General features: G+C 41.5%; 1 protein-coding gene across 4 annotated transcripts in view; it reads right to left on the bottom strand.

Annotated features, from left to right (window-relative positions):
* Positions 1-1,410: 1,410 nt before the first annotated feature.
* The window catches only part of STOX2 (storkhead box 2), a 108,063-nt gene continuing 88,949 nt past the window's right edge, over positions 1,411-20,524 (bottom strand). For all 4 annotated transcript variants that reach the window (XM_034770779.1, XM_034770781.1, XM_034770782.1 and 1 more), the window contains 2 exons: positions 17,983-20,245; positions 1,411-7,581 (listed from right to left, as the gene is read on the bottom strand). In XM_034770779.1, coding sequence (XP_034626670.1) covers positions 7,386-7,581; positions 17,983-20,245 — 2,459 coding nt within the window. In that variant the 3' untranslated portion in view covers positions 1,411-7,385. The remainder of the gene's footprint in view (positions 7,582-17,982; positions 20,246-20,524) is intronic.

Genomic DNA, 20,524 nt, shown 5'->3' with positions numbered 1-20,524 from the left:
TGAGGTCTCCAGATTTCTGAACCTTCAGCCTGAACAGGTATGAAGCAAGTTCAAACACGGGTTTCCAAATATAGTTCTAGGGTGTGTGTATAAAGGGCCTGGGAACATAATCTAGGTTTCCTCCTAGACAATGTGCAGGTGAAATCACAGACTAAGAGGTGAAAAGCTATCCTGTGAAGTCCTCCAACACTTCAAAAACTAAACCAAACCAAAGAAAAACCAGGAGGTGTATTTGAGGAGAAAAAAAAAAAAACTGAGCCCAAATTACTGCTGCGTAACAGTGATGGGACTACCAGAACTTGATTGTAGGACTGATGATTGGTGGAATGATTAATGAGGATGCTTTGCCTACAGGCCACTCAGAGCATTTTTCTAAACTTGCTCAATGTAGGGCATATCTACATATCCTTTTTTGGAAAAAGGGTCAGTATTAGATGAAGGTTAATTAAAATGTGTCAGCCAACCCCTACTGAAACATGACCACTTTTCCTAGTTTCAAAATATTTTTAGGGATGAGATTATGAAAAGCAATAGGGAACAGATGGATGGGTGAAAGGGTGCAGTTTTTCTGGCACTATAGAAAAGAGTATGTGTAGTATTATAGTTGTATGAATCACAGAGAATTGAAAAGTCAAGGAACAATGGCTGCCAGAACCCATTTCAAATAGAAACTCTTACTTGATATCCAAAACATTAATACATAATGCTTTATACCTGACCTTGGGGCATATGTGAACATTAAATCAGGCAAATGGTGGTTGTTTTGGTAGTCAAACCAACACTCCAGAGCCAAGCCAAAACGTTTGGGGTCAGAATCGCTCCATAACCCTTTCTCCTGTTATGGCAGGAAAATGGCATATGTAAATCTTGTTTATGATTTGTCAAGTCTGTTTCCATCCACAGTGTCATTTGCACTTCACCCAAACAATCACCTTGCTAGTGGTTCTTCCTCTCCACTGTCTGTGTACCATGACCTTCTTTGGCCCACAGAGATGGCAAAGGGAAAAAAAGAAAAAGGGAAAATTGAAATTTGTCTCCAATTGATTTTACAATGCATTAAAGGATTTTGCATTTCACCGAAGTCTGATCCACCTCAACTATATTCTTGTAAATTCAATTATAAATATGTTCATTGTAGTTGCATTAGCCTGTATGTCCAATTCAAATTGGGAGTTTTAAATCCAATACTTACGTTTAGTTTTCACCCTTGCTTCTCTATTACTAGAAATGTTCATAGAGATTTCATTCAGTATGCATAAAAATATCAAGCTGCAATTACCTTTGTTTTTTGAGATGGCAAATTTGTTGTGCACATTTTACTAAATGCGGGCAAGAAACACTGGATGAAACTCAAGAATATATGTGTCCTCCACATCCCTTGAAGGTGCAAAAAAACCCACTGAAAACATATAACCAAATGTTATTTAATATCTTAAAAAGTAACACAATCCAAAATGGATATTTCACACAACACTACGTAAACAACATGTACACAACAGTACCATATGGAGGGACTTTCAAATATATAGACTTACAAAAATCCCTGTCCTTTTCTCCTTTAAATTATTATACTAAGCATGACAAGTAATCATCATTTACAATATGGTACACTGACACAATAAAAACCATGTTACAAATGTGCTGTTATAAATCAGTAACATTAGGGAAGACATTTTATGAACTGTAATTATTTCATATGAAATACTATACAATATAAACAGAACATCCATCTTGGATGACCTTTACAGCAACCAGAGACCAAGTAATTTTTAAAATTTATTTTCAGTGCAAACACATTTATACAAGGCAGTCTTGGCTGCAAAACTCCCTTCTAACATACAGTAAGTCCCACTTGCATTTATTAACTCATTTAAACCTAATGCGACAGTCACATTCAGTCACCCACAGAAAGTTACCTGCAGAATTATGATCCCTTTAAACGTAAGTCTCCTCTATGTATAAAAGTAACATCTGTGCCAATTACTCTAAGAGCCCTGTTCAGACCTTTCATACTTTCACATGGGCATCCTTTGGGTGGCTCTTATCCACTGTACAGCTTGATGAGTGCATTATACTGAACAGAGATTTGACCTTCCACTGTGCAAAACAGATGGTTGTGCATTAGCATCCAGGCGCGGGGGCAGGAGGCTTGCTGACTGTGCATTTCACTACAGATTTCATATATAGTCATGGGAGAAACACCTGTTTATTCAAACAAAGTCATATTTTCAAATCCAAGTGTGAGTGGCCTTCTGCCTCTTCTACATATTTAACCCAGGGAAGGGAAACAAAAACCCTCAGCTTAGAACAAAGCTTCAATGGAGTTAAGGATTGAGTCTGATCTCAGTGTAAATCAGTAAAGTTATTCCAGATATACACCTGTGTAACTGAAGTAAAAATTTGAAATGCTGCTACCAAAAAAAGGTGATAATCCCATTCTCCTTTCACAACAGTGGCACTTCAATAATTCCAGTTGGGCATGTTGTATATAAAAAGGAAATTCTGATGCATTAATAAACTATAGACTAATTAAATTATGTATGTTATTATGGGTAACATTTAAGTATATATGTTTAAAGGAATTAAGTAAAAAATTGCAGCATTTCTCTTTAATACTATATTGTCTTCTTCAGAGGAGCAGAGAGGATTGTAAACTATGGTGTGACTCTAGATCAAAAGAAGACCCTCCACTTACTCAGTATAGCAATTTGAAGCATCACCTTGGGGAAAGCCCTGTAAAATGTATTTGAAAAACAAGTTTTTAGTTAAAATTGACTTTTCTGAAACCACTACTGGCAGCAGCCCTATTGCTGAAATGTGAACATTTTTGGCACTTTCAATATCGAAGTCCAGTGCAGGACTATAAAGTAGTTTCTCTCCTACTTTAAGAACTGTAACACCTCAGAAGAATATCGTTATAGTGTAAACATTAAGCACTTTGGTTAAATATTAAAACATTAAACCTATTGTCATGACTCAAATGAAATAAAGAATCTGATAATCACGTTGTTGACTCTGTGTGATCTTGGACATGTCACTTAACCTTTCTGTGTTTCAATAAGTCAGTGAGTAAAATAGGGATAATGAAATTTCCCTACCTCACAAGCTTGTGATGCTTAATTAATGGTTTGCGAAGCGCTTTGAGATCCTCAGGTAAAAGGCATGAAATATAAGTGGAAAATATTATCAGTTTATGATGGGCTCCAAATACTGTTTATGATCTTACTTTTTCAAAAAATAAACTACCATCACCAGCAATAAGGTTGAGGTTTTCATCAAAAACTTTGTTTTCAAATAGATTTTACTGTTTGAATGGGGGTGAGAATGAGGGCAGGTCTTCACTACGGGGGGGGGGGGGGTCGATTTAAGATACGCAAATTCAGCTACGCGAATAGCGTAGATGAATTCAACCTATAGGAGCCGACTTATCCCACTGTGAGGACGGCGGCAAAATCGACCTCCGCAACTCCCCGTCGACGGTGCTTACTCCCACCTCCGCTGGTGGACTAAGAGCGTCGATTCGGGGATCGATTGTCACGTCCCGACGAGATGCGATAATTAGATCCCCGAGAGATCGATTTCTACCCGCCGATTCAGGAGGGTAGTGTAGACCTAGCCTTACTTTCTACCATGTGGGTGTTTACATTGCTCTGTGGAGTCAAATGGGTACTACTCTCTCTCTTTTTTTTAATTAAAATACTTACACAGCAAAATTGGCTCATCTAGTGATTGTATGTTAATTTACATCTGAATAATGGTATTGGTATTCTGTATGCTTGAATAAATTCAGGTTTTGAACATAAATTAGAGCTGCTAAGGGGCATCTTCCACTTATTTTCCTTGGTTTTTGAAAATTTCCTAATTTTAAAAAAAGGCAACTTGTAATTGGCTATTACTCTACAGCTAACCCCCTTTTTATTGGAAGTCTGCCCAGGTTCTTTGCAGGATGGGCACCTCTGTATACATCTTACTTAGGGACCCTGATACAAATCTCAATAAAGTCAATTAAAGTTTTATAATTAATTTCAATGGAAGCAAGCATCTGAGATGCATGGGATTTAGAAAATGAAGTGCGCATCATTTAAATGAGAGCTGGATAGCACATAGCTCCTGCCATTCCAAGAGAAGTTCTGATTTGATATGTTGGCATAAGTGAAGGCAGAATAGGGCCCAAAGTGTTTGAAGGTTGGCAAAAAAAATACCTGGTGTGTCTTCTGTTAAACTCCAAACTGCCAATCATATTTCATATACTGTAGGTGTTAATGATCTGCTAAATTACAACTATCATTTTCAGAGGGGTAGCCCTGTTAATCTGTATCAGTAAAAGCAACGCAGAGTCCTTGTGGCACCTTAGAGACTAGTCTGCGTTGCTTTAATGATCATTTTGACTTTCTACCAGGTAAAAACTTTAGCAATAATGGCGAGACAATGGAAGTTATTAGGCTTCCGTCCACCATTAACAAAATTATGTGGCCTCGTCAAAATCTCAAATTATTAAACGGAAAGCCCAATTTAATAGAGTAAAAGGAAATCATGGCAATGAAAACATAATGACTTTGTATGCAAGCACTGACACACAAGAGAACACCATGACCTAATGATTCAGAATTTTTTTAACCTTGCTTTTTACAAAACACTTTTTTTAATGTTGCTGCATTTCATCAAATTCATGGAGGTAGTTATATATGTAAAAAAAATTACCATACAAGTAACGTTGTATTATAATAATACATATTAAAGTGTGCAAAATGCCGACAGATTTGTGTTGACCCTTTAAAGTTGACACAACACAGAGATTCAAACTAATTCTGTAAACCTTTAAATTGTAAGAAGAATGACAGATAAGCAACCACGTAATACAAGGCTATAATTTCATTGAAGGACTCAAGCTCCACTCCCGTGGTTTTGTTACCAGAACCTCACGACGGAATTTCTTTATATTCCCTTGTTGATTTTTTTTTAAAAGAATTCTAGATCAGAATGTTTCTATTTGAAACATCTGTTTACATTCCATATTCTGAGAATCACATTAATACAGGTAGTATGCCATGTTAACATTAATATGACATTTTATGTTGTCCGCTGGTCTATGGGAACTTTCAGAAATCACATACCATACAGTTTTTAAGTAGATACTATGATATTTCTCTGCAAAGAGGTCTTCTGTACAGTCAACTACCTGTATAAATTTTAGTAAGTTTATAACAAAGAAAATGTTTTCCCCAAAAAGGTAAAGTTTGTCTTTGCTGTTCACATTTTAATACTGCAATTTGTACTTTCAGATAATCAGCTATAAGTTAAGATATTGTTCAAACATTTTTATTTACTGAATTGATACATACTACTAACATCAGAGCATATCTCAGAAACAAAAATCACAGTCAGCCACTGTATCATATATAATGACGCCTCACAAAAAAGACTCGAGTCTGCATGTAATAAGCAATCCTGAAGTTACATATTTAAGCAATAAGATGGGACAGGCAAAGTATTATTGGGTCATGATAGCATGGCTTGGAAGGCATGATAAGGCAGGAGGCTAAGGGCCAAGTGACTTTAACCAACCAAGAAGCACAATAATTTCCCTTATGTGCACTGAAAGGTCTTATTGCTCTGATGAAATGGAATTTATACATAAAAATAAGAAAAACAGTTAGATGTGTGCATTATAGAAATAGGTTCTATATGATATACTGACAGAATCAGAAACCAATTGTGTCCAGAGTTATAAAGCCATTTCATAAGTATGTAAGCTATATTCAACTGTGTAATATACAGCTGTATCTTTACTAAAGAATTCTGATGGCAATACAGAACATGAGTGAAGCTCAAATGGTTTATACAAGTTATACATGTCACCAGAAACTTAAGAAAATGTTGGTTTTTAATATGTACTGTTGGGTGTAACACCTGGGTACCAATAAAAGGCAATGTAAGTATTTACGTTGCTGAACATTCTTCTTAATGTTTTCATTTTTCTTCCAGTTCTGATAAAATAGCAAATGTGGGAACTTTTGGAGACAGTTTGCTGCAGTATATGTTTGCATATGTAACAGAGCAGAATTTGGCCCTTTATACCTAAAAATTACTAGTGGAGTTTGCCTATCTGTAAGAATTACTCTGGAGTAATCAATTTAGCATAAATTACTTTGGAATAACAATTTAAGGGAGTACAAATAAGATACACCACACCTGCAGAATTAGGATTTCTCGACCAACCATATGAACACATTTAATTTCAAATCATATGTAATTTTAAAAGCTATTCATGTCCATAAAATGCTGAATTGTAAATAACGCCCATTGACTAAAAGGCCTGAAGTTTATACTTCTCTAAATGTCTCCTTTGATAACCACTACAATGCACGCTATTTTCAACAGCCTAATTTAGGCACTCTACTTAAAAGCTATATAAAATAGAATTATGTCCTTCCATTAGAAAGAAATCAACTCTTCAGGCCATGCTTGTCATTTGTATCACAAAGAACTTCTCTTTTGTTCAAACAAATTTGTTATTCTGATTCTCACATTAACAGCACGTTGGAATATCAGACGTGCCACACCAATGAGATCACCTTCCTTAAATATTTGATTTATACTAAAAAAACCTGTTACGCCTTTTCTGTCACTATTTGCTTTGCCTCAACCATAGTTAGACTTCCCCTCCTTTCACCTGAATTCAAAGGCCTACAACTCTGTTTGCAATTATGGAAGGTTAACGTAGTAAGTTTTAGACAAGCATCTCATATACTTTTGAAACAAAAAAATAAAATACAGCAATTCCCCTTTACCCACCCCACATACTTAAAACATGACCTCTTTTGACTTGCTTTTATAGATTCTTGCAAAATCGTGTCATGAAAACTCACAGTGAAAATGACTGATATATAAATAATTCACAGATAGAGCTGAGGTCTTTACTAGTCATGTTTGGCTTTCTTTTTCCTCAAGGTGACCGAGCTGTTTATTTTTAGTGGTGGCTCAATTTCTGAAATAAAAGGATCAACTCTGTGGCCGAGTTTAACCACTCACAGGGGGCATCACACATCTGTGGCATTTTTAAATGGAGTTGGCAACTGCATGGACATTGAAAATGCAGATTACACTTACAGTGTCTAGACTTTCATATATGTGCTCAGTTACAATTAAGTGAAGCTAAGGTGTACATATTATCCCTACTGCTATTCTGTTGCTACAGAGCTGCAAATGTGAAAAGCAATACCTTGAAATAAAGATTTCTTTGTTGTCCCTACATAGCAGCACAGTTTAAGTAAACACCAAAACTGTGGATGAGATGCTCGTTTTTCCAAAGATGTAAACATCAGTCCCAGTGTCGTAAACTTTGCTGTATAGGATGAGACAGAAGAGCTGAGGCAGAATGACTATCAAACACTAGTAACAGAAGCTTGTAGGCAGTTAGCAGGTTTCTGCAGTTTTTCAGCTTCACTTGTTGGAGGGTCTGCACTTGCTCGAAAGTTGAACATTGGACCTGCGCCACCATGTGCAGGACTCAGGGCTGGGTTCTGACGTCTGTTACTTTCAACAATACTTGAAGTGTTGGAAGCCAGGCTCTCGCGAGTACTAAAAAGCAAAATAAATTAAATAAACAAAACAAACAAACACCGCTACCCCCCATATATCTACCGAAGAGGAAAACTGACTGGGGCGTTTTAAAATGGGCTTCCTGTGTTTGCATGCAGTGTCACACCAATGAACCATATCAGTTTGATTATTCACATGCTGCTCCAAAAGAAACTGCAAATGTACTCACTGGTCAACAGGTGATCACACAGGTATAGTACTAAACAGACCTGAAGTTGTCCCAAAGAGTTTGTAAGTCTGAGCCAATATCAAACATCTGGATTTTTCATGAGGGCAAATAACTTCCATGTGAAATAGATCACCTTTCTTTTCAGGCTGGTGCATTGAAACACAGAAGTGTTTCACTTCTTATCAAACTGTCTGTACTGAGCTAGCTTGATTATCACTTCAAAAGTTTTTTTTTTTCCTCTCTTACTTAATTGGCCTCTCAGAGTTGGTAAGACTCTGTTCATGCTCTCTGTATGTGTGTATATATACCTCCTCAATATATATTCCACTCTATATGCATGCGAAGAAGTGGGCTGTAGCCCACGAAAGCTTATGCTCTAATAAATTTTTTAGTCTCTAAAGTGCCACAAGTACTCCTGTTCTTTTTTTGAGAAGTGTTTCACTGAATCAGCCAGGTGGCTGAACTGAGCTATGAGAATTCTCCTCTGGGCAGTATTTTTATGCCTTGCCATTAGTGTATATATTTGCACACAGAACATTTCTGGTAGTTCTGACAAAACTGAAGACACTATTTTCCATTAAAGCTGTAATACTTCCAATTATGACATTTCTTGGAATTTTTTCTAGCTGCTGGCATCCGAGCCTTGACATTCTGAATGCCCTCCACTATTAGGACTATCACGATGCAGGATTGGGTCCTTAAACAGCATTAGTGTCGTAATTTCACTTTATCTAATGTAGAAAGTTCTTTTAATGCAAGTAAATTGTTCATCTGTGGGAGTGGCTGTGCACTTAGCCCTTCTGAAAATTAGGCCATTTAATGAGGTATCTAAATAAGGACACAGAAGCCTAAATTTGAGCCACCAATTTTTGAAAATCTTGGCTATTGTATTTAAAGTCAGTTCTATCCCTCCTCCTCCTCCTCTTATATTATACCTCCTCTTTTATGTTCTACCCGTGAGGATATTTGCATGAAGACAGACTTTATTTTTAACGAATCATTTGCTCCTGCTATTTATTCTCCACCTATAGCCATAATTCTTTGTTAACGATAATTATTTCTGTGGAGATGAATACAAAACCATACCCAGAAGAATGAATTCAGGTGTGGAATAAACAGAAACAGAATTACTAAGAATCACTGATACCCAGTGGAAAACTTTGAGATAGGTTATAATAGGTACACTTCTGCTTACCATTGGCCCTCTTCTGCCTTGAGTATTACTCATTTGCTTCAATGGACAATTTGCATACCACTCACTGTGCGTGTGACAGGCAAAACACCCCCTCCCTCATTTTCTGACTTCTCTTCCTAAACTTTTAGCTGGGGATGGACAGATGATGGAAAAACAGCCTTTGTTTTTACAATTTATGAGTTCCCGTTCTTTATTTCTCACATGAAGTCATATTATTCAATTTGTAACCATCATTTCCAGATTTTCAATCATTTTCAATTTTGATGTCACAAAATTGACCGTGACAACACGTATATCCTGAGATTGCCGTCATCCTGCAATGCAAGCTGTGTGTGCAGATTGATGGCAGGGTTAGGTATGACTCCAGAGGAGGGAAAAGCAGCAGGATTGCATGACCTTCTCTCTCTTTTTTTTTTTTTTTTTTTTTTTATTTATTAAAGGCACCTGGAGCCAACTTGAATAGCTGTATCAGCAAAATGTAATGTGAGTCTGATAGAAGTTTTTCCAATACGGATATGTTCAAGAATTTTACAAATAAAATACCTTCAGTGTCTTTTGACTTTAGAAGGAATTCTTTCATTATCAAGATCCTGTTAAAGTGTGTTTTTTTCCAATTTGTCATCCTTTTAAAATATATATTTTCCTTTTATGGTGCTGAAATGGTAATTTTGGTGTATTTAGTACACTCAGGTGTACTAAATACGCCTGCTTCCTAGAAAGAAGCTCCAAAACCAATTTTTTTTATTGTAAAGTGGGAAGGTAATAATGGTACAATATTTTAATTATAATTAAAAGGCCGAATTTACTCTTAACTCCATTTACTTTAATGGAGTTACACTGGTTTTGAAATTGACCAGAAGTACCCATTTTAGTTATCTCACAATAAAACTCATTCCTTGGGTACATGAAACCCCTTGAAATATCCAGAGTACATCCTGACTTAAAAAATAGCTTCTTGACTGTTGTATGTTACTCTTGATTAATTTTAATGGCTCTTGCCAAAAAGAGATGTTAAAAAGTGGGTAGTAAAGGCAGACAAAGAGAGGGATTATACAATAAACCTAATTTTAAAAACTGCCATTTCTATTTCCCATTTGACTTTATATAAAGCTAGAACAGCAGTCCAATACACTGAACTTATTTGTTCCATTATTAAGCTAGTTAAACTTTAAACTTTAAAAAGCTGGACAGAAATAGAGCTTTCAGCTTCAGTGCAAAGAATGAAGGCAGATAGAATATCTCCTTGAACTAACTGAACTGCAAATTTGAGGTACACAATCACATATGTGAATCCTGTCAGCTAGCCAAACAGTAGTATAAGAACTGACTCATATGCAAGCAACCCGGAGAAAGAAAAAGCTCTGTATGCCAAATAAGATCAAATTGTTTGGGTGGGAGGTGCAGAGTGCTATATGGGCAACAGTAAGAATAAGTGGAAGTGTACTTCCATTTAAAAAAATAAAAGATTAATTTGTAAGTATACCCATACTGCTGTCATAGTGGAAAGATGCTAAACATCTGCATAACATGTGATCAATAAAATGGATCCAATTCCTAAACCTTCTAAGGTTATATGGCCTTTTTTTGCTGCAAGAACAGGTAAAAGAAATGGATACTCACTGTAACTATGGTTCTTTGAGATGTGATGCAGATATGCATTCCACTTAGGTGTGTGCGCCTCAGCATGTCAGAGCTGGAGCATTTTGCCTAGCAGTACATATAGAGTTCAGCGCTTGCACCTCGTGACGTAGCTCTTTCCCTTTCAGTTCCTTCGCAGCAAACACCCAGAGACTAGACTCCAGTGCAGAGGGGAAGGAGGGTGGGCCATGGAAAATACTTTGGCATCACATCTCAAAGAACCACAGTTTCACAAAGAAACCACATCTCAAAGAACCACAGCCATTTCTTCTTCTTCAAGTAGATGCAGCTGTGTATTCCACTTAGGTGACTCACAATCAGTACCCACCCCAGGAGGAGGGGCTCAGAGTCTGCCTATACAAGGATTGCAGGACCACCCTACCAAAACTTGCATCTGCTCTGGAAGATGCTATAATGGCATAATGATTAGTAAACGTATGTGTGGACGACCATGTAGCAGCCCTGCAAGTGTCCAATATTGAGACATCATTGAGGAAAGCTATTGATATTGCTTGCACTCTTGTAGAATGAGCTCGCCGCTGCTGAGGAGGCTGAGCCGAAGTTATCGCATATGCAGTCTTGATACAGGATGTTATCCATTTAGAGTGTCTGTGAAGAGACTGCTTGACCCTTCAAACTATCTGCATATGACACAAATAAAGTGAAGCATGAAACAGTTTAGTCCTGTCTAGATAGATGGCTAGGCATCACTTGACATCTAATGAATGGAGACTCTGCTTCTCTGGAAATGAATGTGGCTTAGAAAGAACACAGGTAAATATACTGCGTGGTTCAAATGGAACGGAGAAACTGCTTTAGACAAAAATTTTGAGCGTGTTAGTAAAGTCACTTTGTCCTTAGAGACCTATATGTAAGGGGACTTTGCCATCAGAGCCAACAACTCACAGACTCTCCTTGTGGATGTTACTGCTACTAGGAACCAGTGGCTCTAGAACCGGGGTGGGATGGGCAGCAAGGCCATAGCCCTCCCACTTTTTGAAAGTGGACAGGCCTGGCCTGTCCACTTTTCGCCGGGGCACCCTTCCTCCCAAGGCTCCACCCCCTGGCCAGGCCAACATGGAGCCTGGCCAGGGAGCCCAGGTGCTAACGGTGTGGGGGAATTGAGGGCAGCCCCGGCCTGTGTTCCCTCCCCACATGCTCTCCGGCCGGCCCAGGGCAGGTGGACGTGAAGGGTTCGCTCTCCCTGAACCAGCTCCTGCCGTCGGGGGGTAAGTGTAGGGGGGCACATGCGTGGGAGCTGCCACCCATCCATGGTAAGAACCGCACGGGCAGATGTAGGGAGCTGCAGACCCTCCACCTGCCCTGGGCAGGGACATGGGTGGGGGTCTACTCTTAATAGGCCCCTGACATCACGGGCAGATGGAGGGTCTGCTGCAGTTCCCCACAGCTGCCCAGGTGGCTCTCATCATGGCTGGGTTATGACTCCGAGGCCCTGCACCCTGGCCAGAGCCACACGGGCAGCTGTGGGGAGCCTGGGTCCCTGCACCTGCCCTTGGTGGAGGAGGAAGGGATGCAGGCAGGGGACTGCTTTTGCTCCCCTTCCCCCCAGGCAAGGGCGGGGCCTTGGGAGGGCAGAGCCTCCCCCCCACTCTTTTGAGAAGGCTCTGACACCCTTGCTAGGAACACAGTTTCATGACACAAAAGTGGAAGGGACAAGATGCGAGGGGTTCAAGTGGAGGGCCCACTAAAGCCACTAGGACTGTATTAAGGTCCCACAAAGGAACCGGCTCTCGGACCGGAGGATGGAGACAAAGAAGCCATTTTAAGAATCTTGCTACCATGGCATTGGATAAGACTGATCTTTTCTGAACGAGGCGGGGATGAAATGTCGATATCTCTGCCAGATCCCCTTCCAATGAACTAAGCACAAGTCCAACGACTGAAGATGCAGCAAGTACTCCAAGATGTCCTGGATAGAGGCCAGCACTGGTTGAATTCTGCAAGCCAAGGACCACACCAAAAACCATTTTCATTTCATTGCATGGGCTATTCTGGTAGAGGGCTTTCTACTGTTTGGTGGCTGTATAACAGATCCTACTCAACACTGCTATCCCTCCTCATTTGGCCACGAAGCAACCAGTCTGTGAGATGCAGGGAACTGAGTGCGGGATGCAATGTGTGACCACGATTCTAAGAGAGTTGGTCAGGATGGAGAGGAAGGGGTATGGCAGGCTGAACTGGTAGCGCAAGAAGGTTTGAAAACCAGCACGGTCTCAGATGGGCTGGGGCAATGAGAATGAGCTTGGCTCAATCCACTTTCAGATTGAGGCTGACCTCTGGGATGATCTGGGGAAGAGCATACAGGACAGCCAACTGCTAGCTGAGAAGGAAAGCGTCAGACAGGAAGCCCCATCTGAGGCCCCCTTGAGAGCATAACAGGTGACATTTCCTGTTGTGTCTCGTAGCAAATAGGTAGATTGTCAGAATGCCCCAAGTTGCAAAGGTGACCTGGAGGATGTTTGTCTTCAGAGACCACTTGTGACACAGGGAAAAATTCCTGCAGAGATGGTTTGCAAGATGATTTTGGACCCCAGGCACATAGCCAGCTATCTGAGTAATGCTTTCCTCAGCGCAGAACTGCCTCCTGTAGTGTGTTCCTCTTTGCTTATTCACAGAATACATTGTGGTGGTATTGTCGGTAAATATGTGAACTACCGAGCACCTGATATGGTCCAGAAAAGTGTGACATGCATTGTAGATAGCTCAAAGCTCCAGCATGTTGATATACAATGAGGGCTCCTGCTCTGATCATAGACCTTGAACTTTCAGCAACCCTCGATGTACTCCCAAACCCATCACGGAGGGATCGGAGACCACAGACCTGGTTGGCAAAGGCCAGATGAAGGGAATGCCCTGGCAAACGTTCTCTGGAGGCGTCTACCATTTCAAGGAGTCCAAGACCAGGTGAAGAAGACAGACTAATCTGTCCAGTGTGTGAAGAGTCAGACGGTAAACCGTCCTGAGCCGCATTTGGAGGGGGCAAAGGCAGGTGCAAACTGGACCATCTGGGTGTAAGAAGACACGTGGCCCAAGAATCCCAGGCACATCCAAACTGTAGTGGAAGGCTGACACCGCAGACTGAGGCAAAGGTAGCAAATCACCTGAAAACAGTCAATCGGCAGACATGCTCTCGAACCCATAGAGTAGGGCCCCAATGAACTCGAAGTGGGAACCAAAGTTGACTTCACGGTGTTTAGGATGAGACCCAGGTGGTCGAGCAAGCACAGTGTAGTGTCGATGTGAGCAAGAACGTCCCCTCTGGACTTGCTGCTCTCTAACCAGTTGCCCAGACCCGGAAAGACGTGGATTCCTTTCTTCCTGAGAAATGCCGTCACGACAACCATGCATTTAGTATAAACCCAAGGGGCAGAAGAGAGGCTGTATGGAAGCACAATATACTGAAAATGGCATTCCACTATGACAAACCGAAGGAATTTTCTGTGGCCCAGCAAAATTGCCACATGAAAGTAGGAGTCCTGAAGATCCAGAGTAGCAAGTCATTCATTTTGAGACAACACGGGAGGACAGTTGACGAGTGATCATTTGGAACCTCATGTATCTGATATATTGGTTGATGTCATGAAGGTCGAGATTTAATCTTACCCCTGCAAGTATCGAAGCCAATGTGCTCCAGAGGACCTTAGCAGGTCCAAGTAGGTTTTTCCTCATCATTAATGGGGAAGGCGACTCTCTGAGGGGCAGATGACTTTGGGATATCCACTAACTTGTGAGTGTTCTCCTGCAGAAACTCCACATGGATATCTAGGGAAGCAGCCACATGCTACAAAAGGTCCTAGTACACCTTGAAATCCTCTGGTACCGAAGGGGAGAAAGAGACCAGCACTGTGGAATTGTCCAGGGACAAAGATGGAGTGGTTAACTGTGCCAGACCTGGATCCTGCTCCAGAACTGATGGGCGTGGGCGGAATGACTCTGGAGGCTCTGCAAGGGGAAGGCTCACTGATACCTGGGCCTGTAGAGGAACGATGGTCCCTGTCACAGAGCTGGTCGGCAAGATGAGGGGTGGGACCTATGTGACTGAGGAGCATCCCATGGATTCCACGGAGACCCACGGGTAGGGCATTGGTGACAGTAGGCACTGGGACAGAGGCCCCTACCCCGACTGCAAAACAAGTGACAATCTTGGTACCCAGAGAGCTCCATGAACGGCCACTGATGTTGGTCAGATGGTGGGACAGTCAGAGGATGAAGATCCCGACCTGGATTCCAAAGACTCCCAGACTTCAGGGGATAAAGGAGGAGCCAGACCTGAGGGTGAGAGCAACTGGTCCGACTCGCCCATAGCCTAGAATGACGAGGGAGCTGGGGCCGACGGTTGAAACAGTACAGGTTGTTTCTGGGGCTGGAAGCGGTGTCGACCCTGAAGTCAGCTGCAATACCAAAGTAACTGACAATGCCGAAATGGAGGGCAGTGAGTGCCAGTCACAATTAACAGGGCTGGAGAGGTCCATTGCGCACAGTCTGGTACTGATCCCACTTCTACTGATCATTACTGAAAGGGAAACCTCAGGATATAGTGCCAACAGATTCCCAGGTTCAGTGGCCCACCCAGCCTACGCAGCTATAAAAGATGCAGCCTTAGCAAAGTCCTGGACCAAGGATGAGGTCAGGACAGAAAGGCAGAAGAGGTCCATTGCAGCCTGATATGCTGCTAGTGCAGGAACAGCCAGTGCTGGCATCCCCCTCATTGGTACCAGACTCAATGGATGCTCCAGGGCCCCAGAGTCAATGGTATGGGGTCTCTGACCTCCTTGCATGGTACTGGGAAGCGGTTAATGGACTTGCTCCATCCCACACACCGGCCAATTCACCCTGTGCCGATCCACACTCCTTCTGGAGGAGGGACTGGGACCTGGAGCAGGCTCGGTTGGTCTTATGCTATCTTTTCCTCGGCACACTCGATGGGAAAACAACTCCTTCAGCTCTTCAGAGAGGCGCCAGCTCCAGGAAGTGAAGAGGCAGCACTCTCAGGACCAGTGGGTGAATTCTGATCTGACGAGGGCCTCGGTGCTGAAGCCGGCCTCGTGGCCTGTTTGAGCAGACGCTGCTTCAGACAAAGATCCCTTGCCACTTTAGTCCATTTGGTGAAAAATCTGCAAATAGAACACTGTTCCCTGATGTGACTTTGCCTAGGCACAGCAAGTACTGCATGTGGCGATCGTTGTTTGGGAATCGCTCCCGCACACTATGGACAATGTTTAAATCCCGGTGAGGGCATCACCAGGGAAATACTTAAACTACCGCTAACTAACACTAAGTATTAAGGGTACTAATTAACTATATACAATTAAAAATGTCAGTAAAAATAAAAAGTGACAAAGAGTCCTGTGGCACCTTATAGACTAACAGACGTATTGGAGCATAAGCTTTCGTGGCATGCGTCTGACGAAGTGGGTATTCACTCACGAAAGCTTATGCCCCAATACGTCTGTTAGTCTATAAGGTGACACAGGACTCTCTGTTGCTTTTTACAGATCCAGACCTAAACGGCTACCCCTCCCTCTGATACACAGAACTCTGCCTCCAGCCACAGGTGGTAAGACGGAACCAAGTGGGGAATAGGGCAGCGCAGTCTCATAGCCAGGGAAGAAGCTATGGCCACAAGAGGCTGCCCCCTTCAGGTTCTGCTTGGGAAAATACTCTGGCTCCAGAGTGCAGGGCTGCACACACCCAAATGAAATACATGGCTGCATCTACTTACAGAAGAACCTTAATTACTCCTTCTTCCTTTAAAATTATATTTTTAAATTTACTGCTAGAAATAATTATCCCCATTAATGTGTCTTTTTAAAAAATAAATTACCCCAGTGATTTGGTGGATAGTGCAGCATGTAGCTGATTGGAGGCAAAGCAGTAGCTCTAAAAATCCTTGAACCAGGGAGGGATAAAAGTGCCACAGAAGAGTTACCCTCAGCCATGGAGCAGCAGGGGAGATGTGAAACAAAACTGCATTTCATTCCTGCAGTAAGGCAGCTTTCCCTGACAGGCTGTGCTGTGAAACACTTGCTACTGTTTAGTAAGAGGAGGGACGACGATATGCTGAGGGATCAAGAGGCAGCACAGCACAAAGAGTTAGGTAGAAGCCTAAAAGTCAACCTACATGTCTCTCATTCTGAGCCATTGAGTCAAACTCTGCTCTTAATTACACCATCATCATTCTGGATTAACTATCAAAGCCATTGGAGTTTTCTCTAGACTGACACCATTTTAACTGAAAGGAGAATCTGTCAGTGTGTGTAGAGATGAAGACTACTTTGCATACGTTCTGAGGCCCCCACTACAAACATTCAATTTTTTTTTTTATAAATTAACAATTTTGAGAAACTAAATCAATTTAAAACAGAAAAAAATATAATTTCCTTTTACCTAACAAGATTCAGATTTTATTTGTTGTAAAAGTGAAGGTGATAAATAACTTAGGTTTACAATAGGATACTGCAAAAGAACTATAGTACCACCTGTAAATTGTTACTTTGTCTTAAAAATCATTGGTCTGGATTAATTGGTTGGTTTCTAGGATACACAATGAGACTTGAGACCCAGTATACCAGGGCCATGGCTTCCTCTTAGATCAGAGAGGAGAAGCCTCAATGAAGGATTATTAAACTGGAGATGACACTGTAAAGCCTTCAGGGTGGGCATATATCAGCAACTGTCTCTTCCCATATGTTTCTAAAACTTCTAACACCATATAGAATCCTTGCACTCTCTTCCTAGACATTACATGCTAGACACCTCTGTTGATGCACTGTTTGGACATCTTCAGAGACCAAACTTCCTTAATACTTTCAGGGCTGTGGTACCTTCCTGAACCTCCCTCCACTCTTCTTCTAGGTAGAAGAGATTGCTCTTCAAATCCTACCAGTTTGGACTGGTGAGAGACATGGCTTCAGAAAGAGGATTTAAAAAATACCAGAGAAAAGCGTAAATGGTATCTCTACGTTCCCTAATCAGCTATCTGTAATGTCTCAGCCAAAGACTCTGCCACTACACTGTATCCATTCTTCCAGTTCATCTTGTTGAGGTTTCCCCCCGTCCTATTCTAAATACAACATAAATTAATCAGAAAAAGTAATACAGGAAAGTTTGGGGTGGAGGGACAATGAGCCTATGGCAAAAAGGCAGTGGTAAAATTTGTTGCTTTTGCCTATGTGAGGGAAAGAAACCAAGCCATCGGTCTGGATAGAGGCTTTCTGAGGCTGCCTAAAAATTTTGTCTAAAAGAATATCTGAAATAGTTTAACATATTCCCACAATCGCTCAACCATATGAAACACAGTAATAACTGAAAACAGAGCATTCTAGAGTGGTCTTTATAATTAATTTTACAGTCCTACCGTGGCGAATTGAACCCGCTGTCTACAGTAATGCTGCTGCTGTCCATGCTGTCCAGTCGAGCTGAATGGGTGGCTCTCTGGTTGCTGCTGTTTTCAGTTTCCTTGGGGGTGAGAAGAGTGAGATTCTTCTCAAACTTTCTTTGCAGATCCCTTTCTTTTTCCCGCTCAAGCAGCCACTGCATAGTGCCCACATCATCCCTGCTTTTTTCTTCCTCAGCATTTTTGTTTGTTCCTTCCTCTGAGTCATCGTCATCAGAAACATTGTAATAATCAAAGGTGGCTTCCTGGTTCCCAACCGGCTCTTGCTGTCTCTGTGAAGCAGGTAAAACTTGTGTAACTGGGGTTACTATAGCTTGTTCAAGTTTCTCACATCTGACTGGCAATGTGTCAGAGGGTGTCTTTTGATGGGGTTTTAGTAGGGGCACACTGGACTTGTGATAGCTATTCACAGAGAGTGTATTGTGCAGAGGTTTAAAAAGTGTATCTTTGCTAAATATTTCTTTCCTTTTGTCCAGGCTGCTTGATTCAGTGTTATGGTGCTGAACTAGTCGCCCATTTGCGATCACCTCAGGGGGCTGGCCAGCAACTGGACCACTACATGGCCCTTTAGGGGATTCCTCTTTGTGCACCCCAGGTTCTCTGGCTATGTGTTGGGACTGTCTTTCTGAGGGAGAAAGTTTTTTTATTCCATCTGTTAAAGTCACTGAGTCATGGTCCTCTTTGTTTTTTCCCAGTGGTGATGGAGCAGTAAGTACAGTCTCACTTGAAGTGTTGCATTGAAAATAATCATCAATTGCCGATTTTGTTGTGCAGGAGTTGAGCTCACTATAAGATGGTAAATTCTCTGTAGGCTTGATTTGTTCCAATAAGCCGCAGGAATTGGGGGTTTCTACATTGCCACTAACTATTTCGGGTACACACACATCTTTATAATTTGCAGATGAAATCAGAGCCCTTTGATGGCTGAGTGACTGCGAAGGCCTTAAGGTACTGTCATCAATATATGCTTGGCTTGTTGTTTGGTCATCTGGGCTACATCCTTCAGCTACGTCTTCAGGTGTACCTAAAGTAGCAGAACCCAGAGGTCCTTTAGAGTTGTCCATTGATCTAGACCTTTCCTTGGCTTTGTTAGACCTCTCGTTCCTTGACCTTCTATCTTGTGTATGGCTGTGGCTTCGATGGACCTTGGAGTGGGAGCTTCCCCTTGAAGGTTCAGGAAAAGGCATCTCAGTTCTTCTTTTGGCCAGTTCACCAGATACATCCCATTCTGGTGTCATGGGAAAGTGAGACTCAATCACGTTAGGATTGCTGTGCATGATAAAATTGTCTCCTTTGTGTTCTATTATGAAACAGCCTTCCCGTGGGGACCTAGTAAGGGGATCATAGAACTCATACTCTCTTTCACCTGGTATATCCAAATGGGAACCATCTGAAGGGTCTCCTTTGGACACCCGGGTCTTGCTGTGTGACCGAGATTTTCCATGAGACTTTCTGTGATTCCTACTCTTTTTACTTCGCCCACTATGGTGAACTGAAGATCCAGCTTTGCTTCTTTGAGCTTTTTCTTCTTCAAGTTTCTTCATTAGTGCAGTATGCCTCATTACATTTTCCACAGTCAAGTCTGGGTTAATGCGCCTAATAATCTCCATTTCTACCTCCCTAGGTATAGTGGTAGGGGTGTCTTCATCCCTCAAGGGCCATTCCTCAGGAGGAAACTGGGCAGAGAAATTGGACAGCTGTTTTGCCTTATCCTTTTTAAAGCTTAGCCGAAACAATTTTAGTCCAAATTTTTTAGACTGCTTTTCTACATCTTTAGGCTTTGAGAGTGTCTCTGCTTTATAAGAAAAATTTACAGTACTTTTACTTTTTTCAGTGGGTGGTACCTGACACAGAGAAGGAGGGCAATATGAATCTTTACAGTCTTTTGCTGATTTCCTCTGTAGGGTGGACGCATGCATGCTGTGCATGTCTTCTCTGCAACAATGGCAAGAGTCGCAGTGGTTTTTGGGTAAAGTTCGGTCCCTGACACAGCCTGAGGTGGAGGGAGTTATAGTTCCTTGTTGTGGAGAGGTACACTGAGACCTGTCAGGTATCCTCTCATCCAAATGGTACCATTTACTGTTAGTTCTTATGAGGGATGGGGTTATAAAATAAGTCTGTGGGGTCACGATGAAATAGCCATCTGGAGTTGGATATATTTTCCTCTCTCGTACAAGCATGTTCAAGGTATGTCGAAGAATTTCAGGACTGGGAGTTGGCACGCCTAAAACAACAGTAAATACATATGAGCTACTGTATAATCATGGAAAGTTTTTAGGCTCCCCTCCCACCATCCCAAACAGAGTTTTGCCAACACAAAAGTTATAGTATGCTGAGCAAACAATTCAAACTGAGCACATTGATCGGCATTCTGTATTTCCACTTCTCTCCTACATTTCAGTCACATGAATTATTAACTAAATAAAAAGAGGACATTAATAGAGTGTAAAAAATAACACTTTAGTTACTTCCATTGTGTAGGTGACCTTAAACTACAAAATGG

This window comes from Trachemys scripta, chromosome 5 (genome assembly GCF_013100865.1).
Source record: "Trachemys scripta elegans isolate TJP31775 chromosome 5, CAS_Tse_1.0, whole genome shotgun sequence".
NCBI lineage: Eukaryota > Metazoa > Chordata > Testudines > Emydidae > Trachemys > Trachemys scripta.
The sequence above is the reverse complement of the archived record's forward strand: the minus strand, read 5'-3'. Positions and strand labels throughout refer to the sequence as shown.